This window comes from Xiphophorus hellerii, chromosome 12 (genome assembly GCF_003331165.1).
Source record: "Xiphophorus hellerii strain 12219 chromosome 12, Xiphophorus_hellerii-4.1, whole genome shotgun sequence".
Classification (NCBI taxonomy): Eukaryota; Metazoa; Chordata; class Actinopteri; order Cyprinodontiformes; family Poeciliidae; genus Xiphophorus; species Xiphophorus hellerii.
In genome coordinates, this window is record NC_045683.1 from 3560950 (window position 1) to 3578846 (window position 17897).

The 17897-nt window shown below is 37.6% G+C and overlaps 1 protein-coding gene across 6 annotated transcripts in view; it reads left to right on the plus strand.

The window, feature by feature from the left end:
* Window positions 1-17897, plus strand: part of wdfy3 (WD repeat and FYVE domain containing 3) — a 103485-nt gene that overhangs the window by 68388 nt on the left and 17200 nt on the right. For 5 of the 6 annotated variants that reach the window (XM_032577855.1, XM_032577852.1, XM_032577851.1 and 2 more), the window contains 18 exons: window positions 129-346; window positions 1566-1762; window positions 2460-2594; window positions 3063-3242; window positions 4072-4305; window positions 4393-4492; window positions 6202-6362; window positions 7200-7429; window positions 7812-7921; window positions 8059-8241; window positions 9042-9199; window positions 9283-9360; window positions 10795-11025; window positions 13629-13797; window positions 14542-14705; window positions 15830-15978; window positions 17037-17157; window positions 17807-17892. In XM_032577855.1, coding sequence (XP_032433746.1) covers window positions 129-346; window positions 1566-1762; window positions 2460-2594; window positions 3063-3242; window positions 4072-4305; window positions 4393-4492; window positions 6202-6362; window positions 7200-7429; window positions 7812-7921; window positions 8059-8241; window positions 9042-9199; window positions 9283-9360; window positions 10795-11025; window positions 13629-13797; window positions 14542-14705; window positions 15830-15978; window positions 17037-17157; window positions 17807-17892 — 2904 coding nt within the window. The remainder of the gene's footprint in view (window positions 1-128; window positions 347-1565; window positions 1763-2459; window positions 2595-3062; window positions 3243-4071; window positions 4306-4392; window positions 4493-6201; window positions 6363-7199; window positions 7430-7811; window positions 7922-8058; window positions 8242-9041; window positions 9200-9282; window positions 9361-10794; window positions 11026-13628; window positions 13798-14541; window positions 14706-15829; window positions 15979-17036; window positions 17158-17806; window positions 17893-17897) is intronic. The other variant, XM_032577854.1, reaches the window with a different exon arrangement.

Sequence of the window (17897 nt, forward strand, 5' to 3'; positions counted from 1 at the left end):
ATGTAAAACACTTTGAACTGCCTTGAAATATGCTACACAAATAAACACTACTGATTGATTGAACAACTTGTCCAAGAAACACAGAGGTTTGTTCTTTATGGTTTATTTAACTCTCTTTGCTTCTGCAGGGCGTGCGAGGAGTTTGTGCGAACGCTGGGCTTCGATTGGCTGCTGATGTTCATGGAGGAGCATCTGCACTCGACCACGGTGACAGTGGCGCTGCGGATCCTGGTGGTGCTGCTGTCCAACCAGCCCATCCTGAACCGGTTCAGGGAGGGCTTGAGTGGAGGCGGCTGGCTGGACCACACCGACTCCGTCCTGACCAATAAGATCGGCACGGTCCTGGGTGAGCGCAAAGCGCCGTTTCACCGCACGAATCAAACTTCCGACGCAGATCCAAACCTCAGTTTAGTTAAAGTTAGGTGATTTTGTTGCATGAACATGAACAGGCAGAGGTTTGATGTCTAGCGTAAAACCCTGTATGTTGTAACATGGCTCAGCAGACGACTCTCCGCACTCTGCCAACGCTTTCCGTCGGAGCTGGCCTTCGTTCAGTAAACAGAAAGCTGCTCAGTTTGTGCGCCGCACAGCCAAGGGTTCGTTCTCTTGTTATTCGCCTTCCTGTTCCCCCCCGCTGCAGAAATCATAATTCCTCCTGAGCTCAGTGGTTTTCAACCTATCCTAGTTTCAGAAACCCTCCCAAAATACTTTAAAGGGGCAGTGTTACGTGATTTCCATGCACAGAGTGCCGCTTTACAACACAGTCAATTAACTATGTTACTTTCAGTTGTTATAAAAATGCTATATATATCAAATATTACTTAAAATAAATTTGACATTGTAATTTAACATCTTTAAATTGGGCCTCTGTCTCTTTAAGAAGCTTATGCTCTTTCTGAAGCTCTGCCTTCAGGAAGTCATCTTCCTCTATTAGCCCTATGCTGTATTTGGTAACGTTTTTACCAGGGCTACTCTTAGAAATAGTTAAGTAGATGCGCAGTTCCATCAGGTGTTTGCTAATTGCTCGTGGCTAGTCTGCAGGAGCCAAGTGGGGGAGTTGCTCTGTGAGTTGCAAGCTCGTAAGATTGAAAGCTGCTGCTTGAAGGAGGAGCTTCGTCCTCGAAGGCGGGGCTAGGTCCACCCAGGCGTTTAGCAGCTGAATGGTTGCCATGGAGATTAAAGGATTTCTCAGTCATGCATGAAAGAATCAAAGCAACATTCCATGTTTGTTTTTATTAGGAAATAACATCATAACATAATGTAAAGCTCAGAAAAGTCGCTTTTACATGATACTGCCCCTTTAAATACCTGAGAATACAAACTAAATCAACTGAGTGATTCACAGGTTGAGAACCATTGGTTCTGCTTTCAGAACTTCCCACTTATACCGAATGTGTGCTGAAAGGAACCCCTTAGTTTCGTTCTGATTTGGAGTTCTAGCCGAAATATTTTAGCTCCTCTGAACCCCAAACCAGGTGCAGAAGTCCAGTTTAGATCTCCCTGCAGGTGCATCAGCCTCCCAGCTTTATTCACTCCTCGTTCTGCTCCCCCACCTTCATCTCTAGGCTTCAACGTCGGCCGCAGTGCCGGTGGACGGTCCACAGTGCGAGAGATCAACAAGGACGCCTGCCATTTCCCAGGTTTCCCTGTTCTGCAGACGCTGCTGCCCAAACACACGAATGTTCCTGAGCTCTACTTCCTGCTTATGGCTCTTTTCCTGCAGCAGCCTGTCACTGAGTTGCCAGACAGCCTGCAGGTACATGTTAGTATGCCCATTTTCTTTTACTTTACTCTGATGAGTACTATTAAAAATATTCAAATGAACTAGCCTTTCTAGGGAAAGATAATCATTCGTTAGCATTCCTAGCTTGACTAGTTTTCTTCTTATATAAAAACGTTTTTCTGTAAAAAAAAAAAAAAAGCTGCTATTTTGTCAAAGTTATTGCCATAGAAGACATACGAGGAATCAAAATTATGTTTCTTGCTAAAAACCAGAAGCATCACATGACATTGCAATCAAGAAGAACAAATAGTAATAAATAGTAATAAAAAAATACACAACAATAATTTTTAAAAAATCCCTTGTGTTATTTTTGATATTTTGTAATTGAGAACTGGGTTGTTTTGAGCACTTTTTTGCTGTTTTTGTACCAACAATGTTCAGTTGCAAGTTATCTGTCTTGAAAAGTGGCAGGCTGATGGTTACCCGTTAGCTAAAACTAGAATAATTGTTATAATTAGGAAAGCACTAACAGCAATCTTTGCTGTTTTTAAAAAACCTGACCTCCAAATTCTGATTTTTGGCCTGAAAATTCTCTAAATATTGCGACAAATTTCACCTAAATTAATGAAATCAGGGTCAATTTGTCCCTATGTAGGATATACCCTTAATGCTTTTTTTAAATTAAGTGTGTCAGTTTGAGTCTAATTTAAGCCGGTTTGTGTGTTTTCACTCTCAGTTTGACCTGGATTCCATCTGGACGTTCATCTTCGGGATGCCGGCCTCCAGTGGGGCGGTGGTCGGCTCCATCCACAGCGTTTGCAACGAAGCCGCCTTCCTGCTGCTGGCCATGCTGCGCAGCATGCTCAATCTGGTCAGAAATCACATTTTTAATCAGTTTTAAGGAAAGAAGGAAATCGACACAAGTTAAACATCAATCATATTACTACTAAGTAAATGTCATGATGCATAATTTGTCCTGGCCAGAAAACTTGAATTTACCAAAAAAAAAGGCAAAAACATTTTCAATCAATGTTGTTTGTTCTTGAAATTATGACACTTTTGGGATTAATGTTCCCAATTCAGTTTATAGTTGAGGGCAATTTGTACTTTTCCCAACTCATCCTGGTAAACATTTAAATTTCTTCGTTCTGTCCTCTTTAAAAAACATTTAAAAGCTTTAAATCTGCCTGAATTCTCTTAAGGTTCTTAATAAAACGGCAGAAATGACTCTACCATCTTTATTTCTTCCCTTGTTTTTCTGAATGGACAGATTTAATATTTGAAGTGACAGCTGCTGAGGCTTGAGTGGATATTTAATATTTGACGCGTTTCCCTGCAGCCCTGGCAGTCTGAGGAGGAAGGCTCCTGGCTCCGGGAGTACCCGGTTACCCTCATGCAGTTCTTTAGGTACCTTTACCACAACGTGGCCGACCTCGCCCCGATGTGGCACAGCCCGGAGTTCCTCTGCGCCCTGGCGGCCACGGTCTTCCCCTTTAACATCAGGCCGTACTCCGAGATGGTGAGTGTGTGGAGCTCTGCACAGAGAGACACACAGTGAGAGAAACATGACTTGACTGAATTAGGAGTTTCTCTTTTACTGAAGGTTTGAAATCATGTTCTTTAAGTAATCAGATGATCCATCTGGGAGATTAAAAGATTTGTGTCTCTCTTTGAGCTGCAGCTTCAAGATTTCTCAGTGATTCTTAAAGTTTCTCACTAAAAACATATTTAAGTATTGAAGTCTTCTTTAATCTGTGGGGTTCCACAGGGTAATACTTGGCTCACTGTTATTTTGGTCTTATGCACTCCCCTAAACTGTTTTTGTTTGTTTTTTTAAAATTATTTTTCCACTTGAAGTTTTCAATGTACGTTATTTGTTGTTTCTTTTTACTAGTAGTTTTTCTTTTGCTGATGGCTTTAAATTGTGTTCTTGAGACAATCAGATGATCCGTCTTGGAAATTCAAAGATTCAGTTCTCTCGTTGAGGCGTTTTTAAACCAGCAGTTTCGAAATATTTTGATGTTTCTTGAAGTATCAGAAAAAAGGGGTTAAGAAAAGGTAATATGTTAAAGGCTTCTTTAAACTGTGGGGTTCCCCAAGGCATAACAGTTGGTCCACTGTGATTTTGATGTTAAGCTGGTTTTGTTTGTTCTTTTAATGAATTATTATTATTTTTCATTTTTGTATCAACAGTATTCAATTTTAAGTTATTTGTCTATGTTTGTTTTGAAAAAGTTGCATCTTAAAATGTCAAAAAACAGGTGAAATTAAGAACTGGTTTAATGAGTTATATTTTTTATCGCAATACAGCTGAATAGACCAATTGTGTTACTTTTTTTCACCTTCAGGTGAGCGATTTGGACGACGAAGCCGGTTCTCCCGCCGAAGAGTTCAAGGCCTTCGCCGGGGACACCGGTATGAACCGCAGCCAGTCTGAATACTGCAACGTGGGCTCCAAAACCTCCCTGACGAACCACCCCGCCAAAAAATATGTCTTCGACTTCATGAGGGTCCTGATCATGGACAACATGTGCATGACCCCCGCCAGCAAGCAGACGCCCATCATAGACATGCTGCTGGAGGTACCGGGAGCTGTCTACACATCCGATAATGACCTCCGGTTATAAGTTTGGATCTTCTTCTGATCCTGTTTGTGTTTTAAACTGCAGGCCTCCCCGGATCGCTCCACCAGAACCCAGCAGAAGGAGTTTCAGTCCAGCATCCTGGACGGCGTCATGGAGCATCTTCTGGCTGCAGACGTCCTTCTAGGTCAGAGCAAAGTCTGGAACACTTCCCACACTGCAACAACACAAAATCTCACCAAGTAATTTTGGTCTAATTTCAAGTGCATTTTAAATAAGATGAAACTTAACTTGCAAGTAACTTTTCTGCAATAAATAGGAGCTTGTTTTAAGTAAATAATTCCTTAATATTGATTTAAATAACTACTACAGTCAGTGGCTGATAAATTCACTTATAACATGGGGAAATACATTATTATAAGTGAATTTATCTGCCAATGGAAGTAGTACTTTTTAAAATAAAGCTACTTGTAAGTTATCTTTGTCTTATTTCAAATGTACTTATGTATTTCCACTAGAAGCTACACCAAAAATACTTGGTAAGATTTTGTGTTTTTGCAGTGCAAAGTCCAGTTGTCAGCAGATTTTAACCAGTCAACATTTAGAGTGAGGAAAAGAAGGCATTCTGTTAATTTATCTCCCAATCACAGCTTTATGCTCTCAGCTCAGGGATTTAATTATAGGAAATCAACACAATTCAATTAGCAAGCAGCTCCAGAGGGACGTAAGGCGGCGCTGAGAATTCCTCAGCTCTTTATGAGGCTTTATAGATGGACCACAAGCAGCAAATTACACTTTCTAGAACCACACAGCGGCTTCTGCTCCAGTGAATCCTTCATTCACAAAATTGTACCAAGTATTTCTGGTGCAAATGTCTTATTACACTTGAAATCTGACTAAACTAACTTACAAGTAACTTTTCAGCTTTTCAGATATAAGAGCTTGTTTTAAGTTAATAATGCCAGGAAGTGTATTAGGTTATAGTCCCAGATTTGGTAAAACATGATAAGTCTGAAAATACAGAAAAGGCACAGCAGCAATTAGCACAATGTGTAGCATTTGTCATCCAGTTTGCATCTCTTTATTTTAAACAATTATTTCCCTGAGATCCAATTCCTATATTTCAGTGTCCAGTAACTGAAACATGTCCTTTAAAATGTTCATACATTAGAGTGTCTTCAAATAAACCTTTTCATAACATCCAAATCTGTAATATCTTGTACCACATTTTCTCCAATAGAGCTTTAATATCAATGAAACACTGATTATATAAAAAATCTGATTATTATGATGGCATAGTGTGAATTACAGCAGACTCAGCTTGTACTCAATGTTAACAATTTACTAAATTGTTATGTTTAAGGACTTCAGAACTTAAATCTTGGTTTTACTTTAAGAAACAAAATAATCTGCAAACCTTAACTTAAATAATTAACCTTAGAAAAATGAACATGCTTTGCAAAAATACTTTTTCTTAACACACTGAACAAAACACATAACATAACTTTAGAAACATCTGCTAGTGTGGGGGAAACCAATCTGTTCCTCAGAAGGACATTCAGAATAACTCGATGAGACACTGAGGCAGGCTGAAGTGTCTCATCTCACAGGGCCGATATCGGGTGATATGCCCAATATCACCCGATCAGTATTTGGCCGACCACCACTTCTCGATAACGGCCTCCCAGTCTACTGCTGTGGCAGTTCTCACAAACCTAGTGACCCAATTTAGTTTGGAGAGGCACAGAAATTCTTATTTAAAATGTTTATGCAACGGAAATTTACAGGAAAATACTAATACGGGAGGACGGCGGGGAAAAAGGGGTAAAAGAAATATTGTTTTCCGACCAAAACGGGAGACTTGACAGGTATGCTCTTCTGTGCGTCTCCGTCCAGGTGAAGACGCCTCGCTGCCGCTCAGCACCGGCGGCAGTTATCAGATCCTGGTCAACAACGTCTTCTACTTCACCCAGAGAGTCGTGGACAAGCTGTGGCAGGGAATGTTCAACAAGGACTCCAAGCTGGTGGTGGACTTCATCGTGCAGCTGATTGGACAGGTACAGCCAAAATCTGCTCCGTTTTAAATAAATTATTACTTCTATAATGTTACAACGTTTTATACGGACCCGGGCTTGTGAGCTGCCTGAGCTGAATAATTGAATCTTTTTTCCAGTTAAAGGAGCCAGTCCATCTGCAGAATGTGATTAGAGGAGCAGCATGCATGGAGATGGGAACCATATCTGCCAATTTTACCTTGAAATGAGCAAAATTACATTAATGCTGAAGCATTTAGGGGCACTTTGTCAGGCGGTTGGGGATTTTAGTTTCTATATTTATAGATGTAAAGCTCCCTATATATATAGATATATAGTTTACATCTAGTTAGGACTGAAAAATTTGTTGGATTTAATAATATTGTCAATTAATTCAGAAATTCACTACAAAAAATAAATGCAGACATAGACTTAATTATTAAATAAAAAATCTGCAGAATGTGCTCATTTTTAATCTTGAATACCTGTTAGAATAATCAATCAAAAAAACAATTACTAAAATAATCGTTAGTAGCAGACCTACATCTTATGGACATGGAAAAAAGTTTTAAGTTGAGAAAAAGATAAAAATAGAGCATAACTTTTGGATTGCTGTGCAGTGGATAAGATTAGGAGATTATTTAGAGAAACTGACCCAAGAAGCCATAAAGCGCATCTGAATTTTATAAATTTAACATGGTAGCAGTCAAAAAAATATTTTAGTATTCATATAACAAGAATGTGTTCACAGTTAAACTCTAACTGGGTTGTTGGGTAATCAAAGTACAAACCAATCTTCTTTCTGCAACTTTACTCCCATTCTGACCGCAGGATTATAACACGTTTTTCCTCTGGTTCCAGTCCAAGAGGCGGTCCCAGGGTCTCTCTCTCGACACCATCTACCACTGCCTGAACCGGACCGTGCTTTACCAGCTCTGTCGACCCCACAAGACGGTGGCCCAGCAGGTGGCGCTGCTGGACGCCTTGCGGGTCCTGACCGTCAACCGCAATCTGGTGCTGGGGCCCGGAAACCACGACCAGGACTTTGTGGCCTGTCTGGCTCACTGCTTCATCTGCCTGCACAGCGGGAGGTACGGAAACCCACACCTGCAAAAAATACCAGGAGGTTTTTTTATTTTTTATTTATTGGTTGTTGTTTTGGGGAAAAAATTAACATAGGACGTTCTCTGATGTGTTTAAGTCTGTATGTGGAGCAAAGATTGTTGAACATATTTATGTGAATAATGCTAATGCAGCACCTTTCAAATATTTAAAGATGCAACACATTGGCGTGACTAAATTTGATCTGAAACACGTTTTTCTGTTCAAAAAGCTCATTTTAAATTCAGAAATTTGACCTTTTTTCTCAGAATTCTGGTTTTAATATCAGAACTATGACTTTGTAGAATGTATTTAGAGTATAAATTTATTTACAGAGTAGTTCTGCATTAAACTTTTCCTCCCTGTCTGCAGCAGCGTGGAGGGTTTCGGTCTGGAGGCGGAGGCCAGGATGACCACCTGGCACGTCATGATGCCGGCGGAGAACGAAACCGACTCGACGCACAGCCATGACGTCAGCGAGGGTGAGATACAGAACTCCGATGGAGAGATTTCTCCTTTTAAAAAGATCTAATGAAGACGCACAAAAGTTTTTTAATTGATCTGAAGTTTCTTTCATGGTTTTGTCGCATTAGAAATAAAAATTGTTCCTCCTGTGCAGGACGACAGCTGCTGCTGAAGGCCGTGAACCGCGTCTGGACGGAGCTGATGCACAGCAAGCGGCAGATGCTGGAGGACATCTTCAAAGTGTCTCTGCCCTGCAACGACAGAGGACACGTGGACATCAGCACGGCCCGGCCCGCTCTGGAGGAACCGGCCCTGAAGAGCTGGCAGAACCACCTGGGTGAGAGAAAACACTGCAAAACGTCTGCAAAAACGCGGCAGACGGAAACACACACTGCAAAAAACACAAAATCCTAACCAATGTTTTGGTTTAGTTTCCAGAGCAAATGTCCTAGTACACTTGAAATAAGACAAAACTAACTTATAAGTAACTTTAATGAAAAAGAACTAATCCCATTGGTGGATACATTTTCTAATGATACTTTATAAGAGAAATAATCTACCAATGGAAATGGTAGTTTTTTAATAAAAGGAAAGACAGAAGGGAAAAAAGAAGAGAGCAGAAGAAAAGACAAAAGTGAAGGGAGGAAGGAAGGAAAGACAGAAGGAATGGAAAAGAGAAAAGAATTAAGGAAGAATAAAAGAACAAGGAAGGTAAAATGGACAGAGGAATGAAAGATGGAAAAAAGTAAGGAAGAAAGGACAAAGAAAGGGAGGGGGGAAAAAAGAATGGACAGAGGAATAAAAATAATTAAGAAAGGGAGCAAGGAAAGGAGGAAAGAAGAACAAATGAAGAAAATAAGGACAAAAGAAGGGATGGAAAGATGGATGTTGGACTCTGGTCTATTAGACCCTTAACCCTCTCCCCCAAAAAAGCCAATGTAAGAACCGAACGTGGGCGATCCGCTGCTTGAACGTCTGTAGATTTTTAGGATGTATAAAGATTATAATGACAGGAACATAATTTGTGATTCCAGGCTAAATTGTTGCATGTTGACTGTCAGCAGCTTTTTTCAAGCTGCTTTTGGAACACTGTAAATCATCACGGATTGTTGTTTCATTATTATTTTTCCTTCTCAGCCCATGAGAAAAAGTGCATCAGTCGCGGCGAAGCCGCAGCGCCTGCAGCCCAGTCCAAGCTGTCGCGGGTCAGCAGCGGCTTCGGCCTGTCGAAGCTGACCGGAGTGCGGCGCAACAAGAAGGAGAACAGCCTGAACAAAAACAGTCCGTCTGCACAGGTAGCTTTAAAAAATTAAAAAATTAAAAAATAAACATAAAAAGATTTTCCTGAGCTGAAAACGGCTGCTGTTCTGACCAACAGGAAACGTTCCAGTGGATGTTCACCCACATCGCCGTCGTTAGGGACCTCGTCGCTATGCAGTACAAAGAGCATCAAGAGGTACCAAACGCTGCAGAGAAAATGTCCCTCTGGGCTTCCGTAGATCCATGTTTCAGCTACATTCACAGCAACCTTTTTAAAGTGCAGTGTGAATCTGTGACAATACTTGAATTTCATTTAGCTTTGTTTATTTTTGTTTTATTTCTGAGGTCCACATCAAGAAAAAAGCATTTATTGTAAAAACAAATGTATACACTTAACATAATATTACAAAAACATAGCATATAATGAAACAATTTTTAGGTATATATACCTAAAAATACTTGTAAGTATATATACTTACAAGTATGGGGTACAAAGGTGTCCTCAAACAAAGGAGTCCAGCGTTGATTTATTATTATTTTAATTAAGTATTTTTATCCCAAAGACACAAAACACATTTCTGAACAGGATCTGACTGAAAGGAGAACGGTGAAGGATCGTTTTTATTTTTATCTGAAAGAAGCACATTTAACACTGCAAAACACTGCACACTGCAAAAAGTGTGCAGTGTGCAGTGCAAAAACTCTAAATCTCACCAAAAAACTCTAAATCTCACCAAGTAATTTTGTTCTAGTTTCAAGCAAAAATATCTTAGTATACTTTAAATAAGACAATACTAACTTACAAGTAACTTCTCAGCTTGTTTTAAATCAATAATCCCTTAATATTGATAAAAAGTAGTAGTACTGTTGGCAGATTATTTCACTTAAGATACATATATTTCACATTTTATAAGATAAATAATCTGCCAATAGAACAATAGTAATAAAAATCCTATAATAATAAATTGAAACAGTTTTTTTTTAGTTATGTTAAAGTTATTAAAATTGTGGGATTTATTTTGTTAAATTAATGTTTCGTTCTCGAATTTGTATAAAGTGAGAAAGACATTTCAAAACATAAAATTTTGTTATATTTTAGTTTATTCTTTCCCTGCTGTAAATTATACAGTACTTTGTCCTGTCACAATGAAAAATGTTGCTGGATGATCAATTATCCCAAAAGTTAACACGATAAATGATAATATTGTTAATTTGAGATCATTTTCAAATTATATAATGCGAATGACATAATAATGGAAGAACACATTCTCAGAGATCAATAAACTTTAAAATTTAATGAACATTTAACACAGGGACTGGAAGACAACAACAAATAAAATGAATTAGGAAGTCTCTCTAAACAAAATTATCCTTCAAAAAAGGTGAGACCAAATCTCAAGACTGAAGACCAGGTTTTGGTAGAAAGAGAGAAAAGTTATTGAGTTTCTTTTTAATTTATCATGCGATTAATTGATTATTGTGACAGGCCTAATAATACGATCACAAGTCATCATTAACAGCAATAAATAATGTATAGCAGTGAATTTTAGTTTGTATTTTTATCTGCAAAGTTGGAAAACTTACCTGGATTATGTTTGAAAAGTTTCCGTCCATCTCTTGTGTCCGGCAGCGACAGCAGAACGCCCTGAAGTACGTGACGGAGGAGTGGGCGGCCATCGAGTACGAGCTGCTGCGCGAGCGCGGCCTCTGGGGGCCGCCCATCGGCTCCCACCTGGACAAGTTCACGCTGGAGATGACAGAAGGGCCGTGCCGCATGAGGAAGAAGATGGTCCGCAACGACATGTTCTACATCCACTACCCGTACATCCCTGAGACCGAGACCAACACCAACTCTGCTCAGGTATTCAGCTCCACGTCAAGAACAAACACTGGCAAGATCAGTACTGGTTACCAAGATGTCTGTCTTCTTTTTTTTAGCTTTGTTTTCTTTATTTACAATTTCAGCATCATTTCCAGAACAAGATACTGAGCAGATACAATAACAACAAATAGAAAACCCCCACAAATATTCACAGGATGTCCATATATAAATACTACGTAATTTTTTAAAGTCGTAAATTATGAGAGTAAAGTCATAATATTAGCTGAAAAAATGCTAAAATGACAAGAAAAGAGTCTTTTTGATAAGAATAAGCAGACTTGTATCTTTGTGTAATCGCTTCAAAGTCCTGCTAGTGATAATAGTTTGATGCTGACTTATTAAAAGATGAAGTATTTTTTTATTTGTAAAACTTAAAGTATACAAATAATATATTTGTATATTATTTGTATAAACATGCTCAACGTTCCTCATATTAATTTGTTTTTTAAAATATATTCTTTATTTTGAAACAGTAGCTGCATTTCTGCTATGCTAAGAAAAGAAGCAAAACATTTGGAGAATAAAGTTATAATATTTCGAGATTAGTCAGATTAGTCGTAGAGTCACAATATTATGAGAATAAAGTCGAAATATCAGAATAAAGTCATTATAATCAGTATTACGAGTTCCCCCACTTTCTCCCATTGCTAACTAGAAACGACCAATCAAAGGCAGGAGGCGGGACTTAGTGCTGTCAATCACAATTCGAAAATGTCCCAAATGCTAAAGCTAGTTAGCATGGCCACCGATAACTGCGCATAAACAGTTTTCCTGTAAAAGCAAGTTTTTTTTCTGTCCTTAACACATTTAGCAATGATTGAGCGTGATTGACAGCGCTAAGACCCGCCTCCTGGCTCTGATTGGTTATTTTTGGTACTTTCGGCCAAAAACAGCCCATCATAAACTATCATGACATGGTGACATTTTTAAAAAATATATTAAAACATATTCTTTATAAAAGTTACATTCTGCAGTTATAAGGAACAAGAAGAGTTAAAATTTTTGTCTTTAAAAATGCTAAAAAGCATTTTCTAAAGTGTATTGCATACATATGGTGGATTATTGTTTTTGTTTTTTACATATAGACAGAAATAAAAAGTGTTGCATCACTCATAGCTTTATTACGACAGTCTCAACCTCGTTTCTGTGACCTTTCCAGCCTTTCTCCCCACCTCTGGTGCCCCTCTTCCCCTCAGCTCAGGTACCGTCCTGCCCTCCCTGTCCAGACTAATTACCCACATATCAGTTTTTTTGCCACATGTTTTAAATCTGCAGCTGAAAATAAATACAGCATGGCTTTAGCTGGGCTGCGAATTCACTGATTCTGCCAGGATCTTCAAGTATTTACGCACCACGGCTCTCACTTTCTGCACACTCTTGCATTATTAAAATGTATAAAGTCTTAGTTTATGACATTGGCGATGAATGTAATGAGGAATATTGCTGCTTATGTCACTTATATCATGGGAAAAATGTCTTGTTATAAGCAAAATAATCTGCCAATGGAACAAGTATTTTTTTCCATCAATATTTAGGAATTATTGACTTGAAATAAGTTCCTATTTTTTGCTGAAAAGTTACTTGGTAGTTAGTTTTGTCTTAAGATATTTGCACTAGAAATTAGACCAAGAATACTTGGTAAGATTTTGTGTTTCTGCAGTGGAAGAAGTAAATAGTCAACTTTTTGTTGTTTCAATTTAACAATTTGTCAATATTGAATGACAATAAAGTACTAATTTATTGTATTTCACTTATAACAAGACACTTTCCCATAAGTGAAATAATCTACCAGTGGCTCTAGTAAATAAAGCTCCTATTTCTTGCTGAAAAGTTACTTATAAGTTAGTTTTCTCTTATTTCAAGTGCACTAGGATGTTTACACTAGAAACTAGACAAAAATACTTGGTAAGATTTTGTGTTTTTGCAGTGAAACTGTAAAGTTGACCAGAATTACTCCATGAACACTTTAGATTGGTAAAACCAAGAATTTTTGGTCTAGTTTCTAGTGCAAATATCGTGGTATGATTAAAATAAGAGAAAATTAACTGAAAACTAACTTTTCATTGAGATATTAGAGCTTCTTTTAAGTCAATAATTCCTTTATATTGATTAAAACAGACTGGCAGATTATTTCACTTATAACACCGGAGAAATGTCTTGTTGTAAGTAAAATAATCTGCCAGGGGATCTCGTATTTTTTCAGTCAATATTGAGGAATTGTTAAAACAAGCTCTTATATCTTGCTGAAATGTTATGTGTAAGTTAGTTTTGTCTTATTTTAACTGTCCTGAGATGTTTGCACTAAAAAACAGACCAAAATACCTGGGAATTTTTTGTTTTTTGGAGTGAATATGTGGATCAGAATTACTTCATAAAAACTTCAGAGAGGGATAAATTAGTACAGGAAGAGCTTTGATTTGTTCCCGATCTAACCCTAAGTCTTTCCAGAACTGCAGGTTCCTCTAACCTGATGCGACGTACATCTGCCGTGGATTAAATCATCACTAACTCCTGCATGTATCTGATGTTTCCACCTTTAAATATGAACGGCTCTCTCAGGTTTGATTCTCATTCGCCTCCAGAAGCCGCTCCGGTACCGCCGGGCCATCAGCTACGACAGCAAGGAGTACTACATGCGGCTCCTGTCTGGAAACCCGGGGATGTACCAGCACTCCGTGGAGCACAGCACGGAGGGAGAGACGGCGCAGCACGAGCCGGAGCACGGAGAGGACACCATCGCTAGGGTCAAAGGTAACAACCAAGATTTAATACAAGTATGTCATGTTTGACTCGTGATGTGTGGTGAGGCACAGACAAATCCAAAATCCTATATAGAAACTATATTTTAGCTTTGATTTTACCCAATTAAAGCTTATAATAATACAGTAGCAAGAAAGATAAAATCTTTAGTAATGCCACATTTTTTTTATTTGAATGTTTTCTGATTAAAATTGAAAATTGTGTATTATCTTACCCAGTGTTGGGTAATAACTAGTTACATTCATTCAGTTACAGTTACATGAGTAACTTTTTTTTAATAAAACATACTTTTAGGAGTATTTTTACTACACTTTACTTTTTACTTTTACTTGAGTAATTTTATTATGAAGTATTTCTACTCTTGAGTAAAATTTCTGGATTCTCTACCCACCGAATGAAAAACAAACATGTTTTAACCAAAATTTCAACAGTTATTAGTAGTTTTTGTTGTCAGTTTTTTATTGACAGAAACTGAATTGAAAAATTATATTTTTCCTGATTTAATTATTTTTTGTTTCTTATATGAGTTATTGTCATTTTGTTCTTTAAAATACCAACATTTCCATTTAACCTTATATTTTGGTCCATCTGATTGTGTAATTTTTAAATATTAAATGTTTGACAATAGATTTTATTTAGTTAGCGTCTGTTTTAGCTTCTCATGTGCTTTTTACTTATCCGTATTACTGCCTGTCAGTATGTTAGACTTTATATTTTGCTCTTTCTGCCCTCCAGGTCTGGTGAAGGCTCCTCTGAAGAGATCTCGCTCCACAGCCGACGGCGCAGACGAGGACAGCCAGGAGCAGCTTCAGGACCAGCTGCTGGAGTCTGGAGGTCCAGAAGAAGAGCAGAGGACCGACAACACGTCCCTGCTGCGCCTCCTGGAGGAGGGAGAGAAGGTGGGGGATAATATTTATGATTAATATCTGCTCTGCTATTCTGGTTGCAGAATTTCAGCACTTCCTGTTTTTCTTCTTATTGGAATGTGGAATAAAAGTGCATCCTATGTTGTTGTTGCAGCTTTGTGTATTTAAGGATCCCCATTAGTCTCTGCCACAAATATTAACTCAAGACAAGTTTATTTGTTTTATTTGTTCAAGGTGCTTTAAGTAATAAAAACACAAAGTGATAAAGTTATAAAGAAAACACCGTACAGTCAACAATTGAACAAACATTACATTTTGATGAGTGTCATCACCAAAATCATGACACATCCAGTCTGTTGGTCAGTGTTTCATTGATTGTATTTCAAAAGTAACTCTAAACAGGCGGGTTTTTAGTCTAGATTTAAAGACACTCAGTGTTTCGACTGTTTTGCAGTTTTCTGGAAGTTTGTTCCAGATTTGTGGTGCCTAGAAGCTGAATTACAATAGAATCATATTCTATTTATTACAATAAATATTGTATATAATAAATATTATTATTTCTTCTATAAGTAATAAATAATTAAAATACCTTATTTTAAATTATTATGTTGTTTATTAGAATAAAATCACAATTTAACAAACAAAAAAAATCATAATGATTAAATCAAATACCTTAAAGCTAATGTATGAAACGTTTATAAATTAATTTTTTACATGTTGGTTTAATCTGTTTATGAGACATATAATCTAAAAAAATCATCGGCCTATTCCCAGCGCTAACTAGAAACAACCAATCAGAGCCAGTAGGCGGATCTTAGCGCTGTCAATCACTATTCAGTGTGGCACAGCAGATCCTGTTGTGAATGCTAGGCTAGCTTCCTTCTTTATTTTCTTCCATTCTCCTTTCTTTCAATTCTTCCATCCTTTCTTTTCTTCCTTTCTGTTTTTTCCTTCCATCTTTCCTTGTTTATTTTTTTTCTGCAGTGTTTTTCTCTGAACTATCTCTTGTTCTCACCAGCACTTCTCAGATCAAACAGTTTCTTTCCTGAACCTTCCACCCTTCTTTCACTGATCCATTTTTTCCCCCCTGAACAGTTTTTCTGAGCTCACAGTTTTTATTTATGTGATCTGTTTTCTTCCTGTCCCTTTTCCTCCAGATCCAGCACATGTACCGCTGTGCCAGAGTGCAGGGCCTGGACACCAGCGAGGGTCTGCTGCTGTTCGGGAAGGAGCATTTCTACGTCATCGACGGCTACACCATGACCGTCTCCAGGGAGATCAGGGACATCGACACCCTGCCGCCCAAGTGAGCCGCCATCTCCTCTCTGACCTCTGACCCAGACTTTACTTTCTGACAGAGTGACGCGGCAACGCGTTTTATAAATGTATCTTTTCAGGAAGCTAGCTCTTCCTTTCCCTTGTGAGAAACAATTGGAAAAGGAAAAAAGGACATTTGTTTAAGACACTTTATGTTTTTTTCCTCACATTTAAGAGAATAATAGTAAAAAAAAAACACGTTATTAATATATTGCAAAAACACAAAATCTTACCAAGTATTTTTGGTCCAAAAGCAAGACTAAACTAACTTTCAAGTACCTTTTTAAGAGGAAATGTGAGCTTGTTATAAATAAATAATTTCTTAATATTGATGAAAAAGTTCTATTTGCATTAGCAGATAATTTTACTTATAACGAGACATTTTTCCCATGTTATAAGTGAAATAAACTTCCAGTGGAACTAGTTATTATTATCAATATTGAGGAATTGTTGACTTAAAATAAGCTTTTATATCTCGCTCAAAAGTTACTTTTAAGTCGGTTTTGTCTCATTTCAAGTGGACTAAGACATTTGCATTATAACCTAGACCAAAAATGCTTGGTTGATTTCAAACAATTTCCAGCTCTAATGTGACATAAATTCTGCTCATTTTAGGTTAACATGAACAAATTTTTTGTAAGGAAAATATTAAAGGGGATCTATTATAAAAATTCACATCTTGTATGTTTTTCTGCTTCCATTTGGGTCAAAACTGCTTCTAAAATCAGCCACAGCGCTCAAATTGGTGATTTTATGATGTTTTGGTTTTGGTTTTTGTTTTTGTGTAAAAGCAAGAGATCTCATTTCAACATAAACTGCAGGTTTCTGTCTGGGTCTCATACATTTTTGGTTAAAGCAATTCATCGAAATTACATTTACAAACTTTTAACCTGACTTTCAATTATGAATTTATGGAAAATATTTCTTTATTAGTGTTTTACATTTTTATTCTCCCTTTATATTTTTGTGCTGTTTTTGTTGTGTAATTTCATCTAGATCCTTATGCACCATTTTCTTGATGTAAACTTCATTGTGTTTTGTGTCCAGTTTGCACGAGGCCATTATTCCCAGAGGGGCGCGGCAGGGCCAGAGCCAGCTGAAGAGAACCTGCAGCATCTTTGCTTACGAAGACATCAAGGAGGTTCACAAGCGGCGCTACCTGCTGCAGGTCAGGCCCGCCTTCACAGCACCAACCAAAACCCTCCACACTGCAGTGTTAGCTCATCCTGAGACATTCAATGTTAGAGGTCTGAGTAAATTGGTTGGCATGTTTTGATTAATATATTTTTGTTTTTGTACTTTAATACCGCTTCTATATTTTTATTAACCTAACCTAATAAAAGTGATGTTATTGGATCATAAACTGGGCTAAAAGGCTCAAATTTAGAGGAGTTTTCAACAGTTTGGACTACAAGTATGTAACTTCTTAGTTGCCAATTTTTATTATTACTGATGGTTAGTTTGTTTTTTAAAAATGTACAAAAATATTTAGAGCATGAAGCATAAAATCAAAACTAAATATTCATGGGACTGAATATTAATAAATATTATAAACGTATCAATATTCCCACTTCTTATCCACCTACAAAATCTTATACTTATTACACGTATAGACCATACATATAACACATAAATTTGTATTTAATCAGTCAGCCAAGTTTATTTGTATAGAACATTTCAGCAACTACACCTCAATAACACAAAATCCTAAACCAAGTATTTTTGGTCTAGTTAAGGTTTTTGTTAAATATGCTCAAATGTTGGAGGTAGAAGTTTTAGTGTAAAACCTTGTTTTGTTTTGGTTTCTTTCTCTTCAGCCGATGGCGGTGGAAGTTTTCTCAGCCGATGGAAGAAACTACTTGTTGGCTTTCCAGAAGGGCGTTCGCAACAAAGTTTATCAAAGGTACG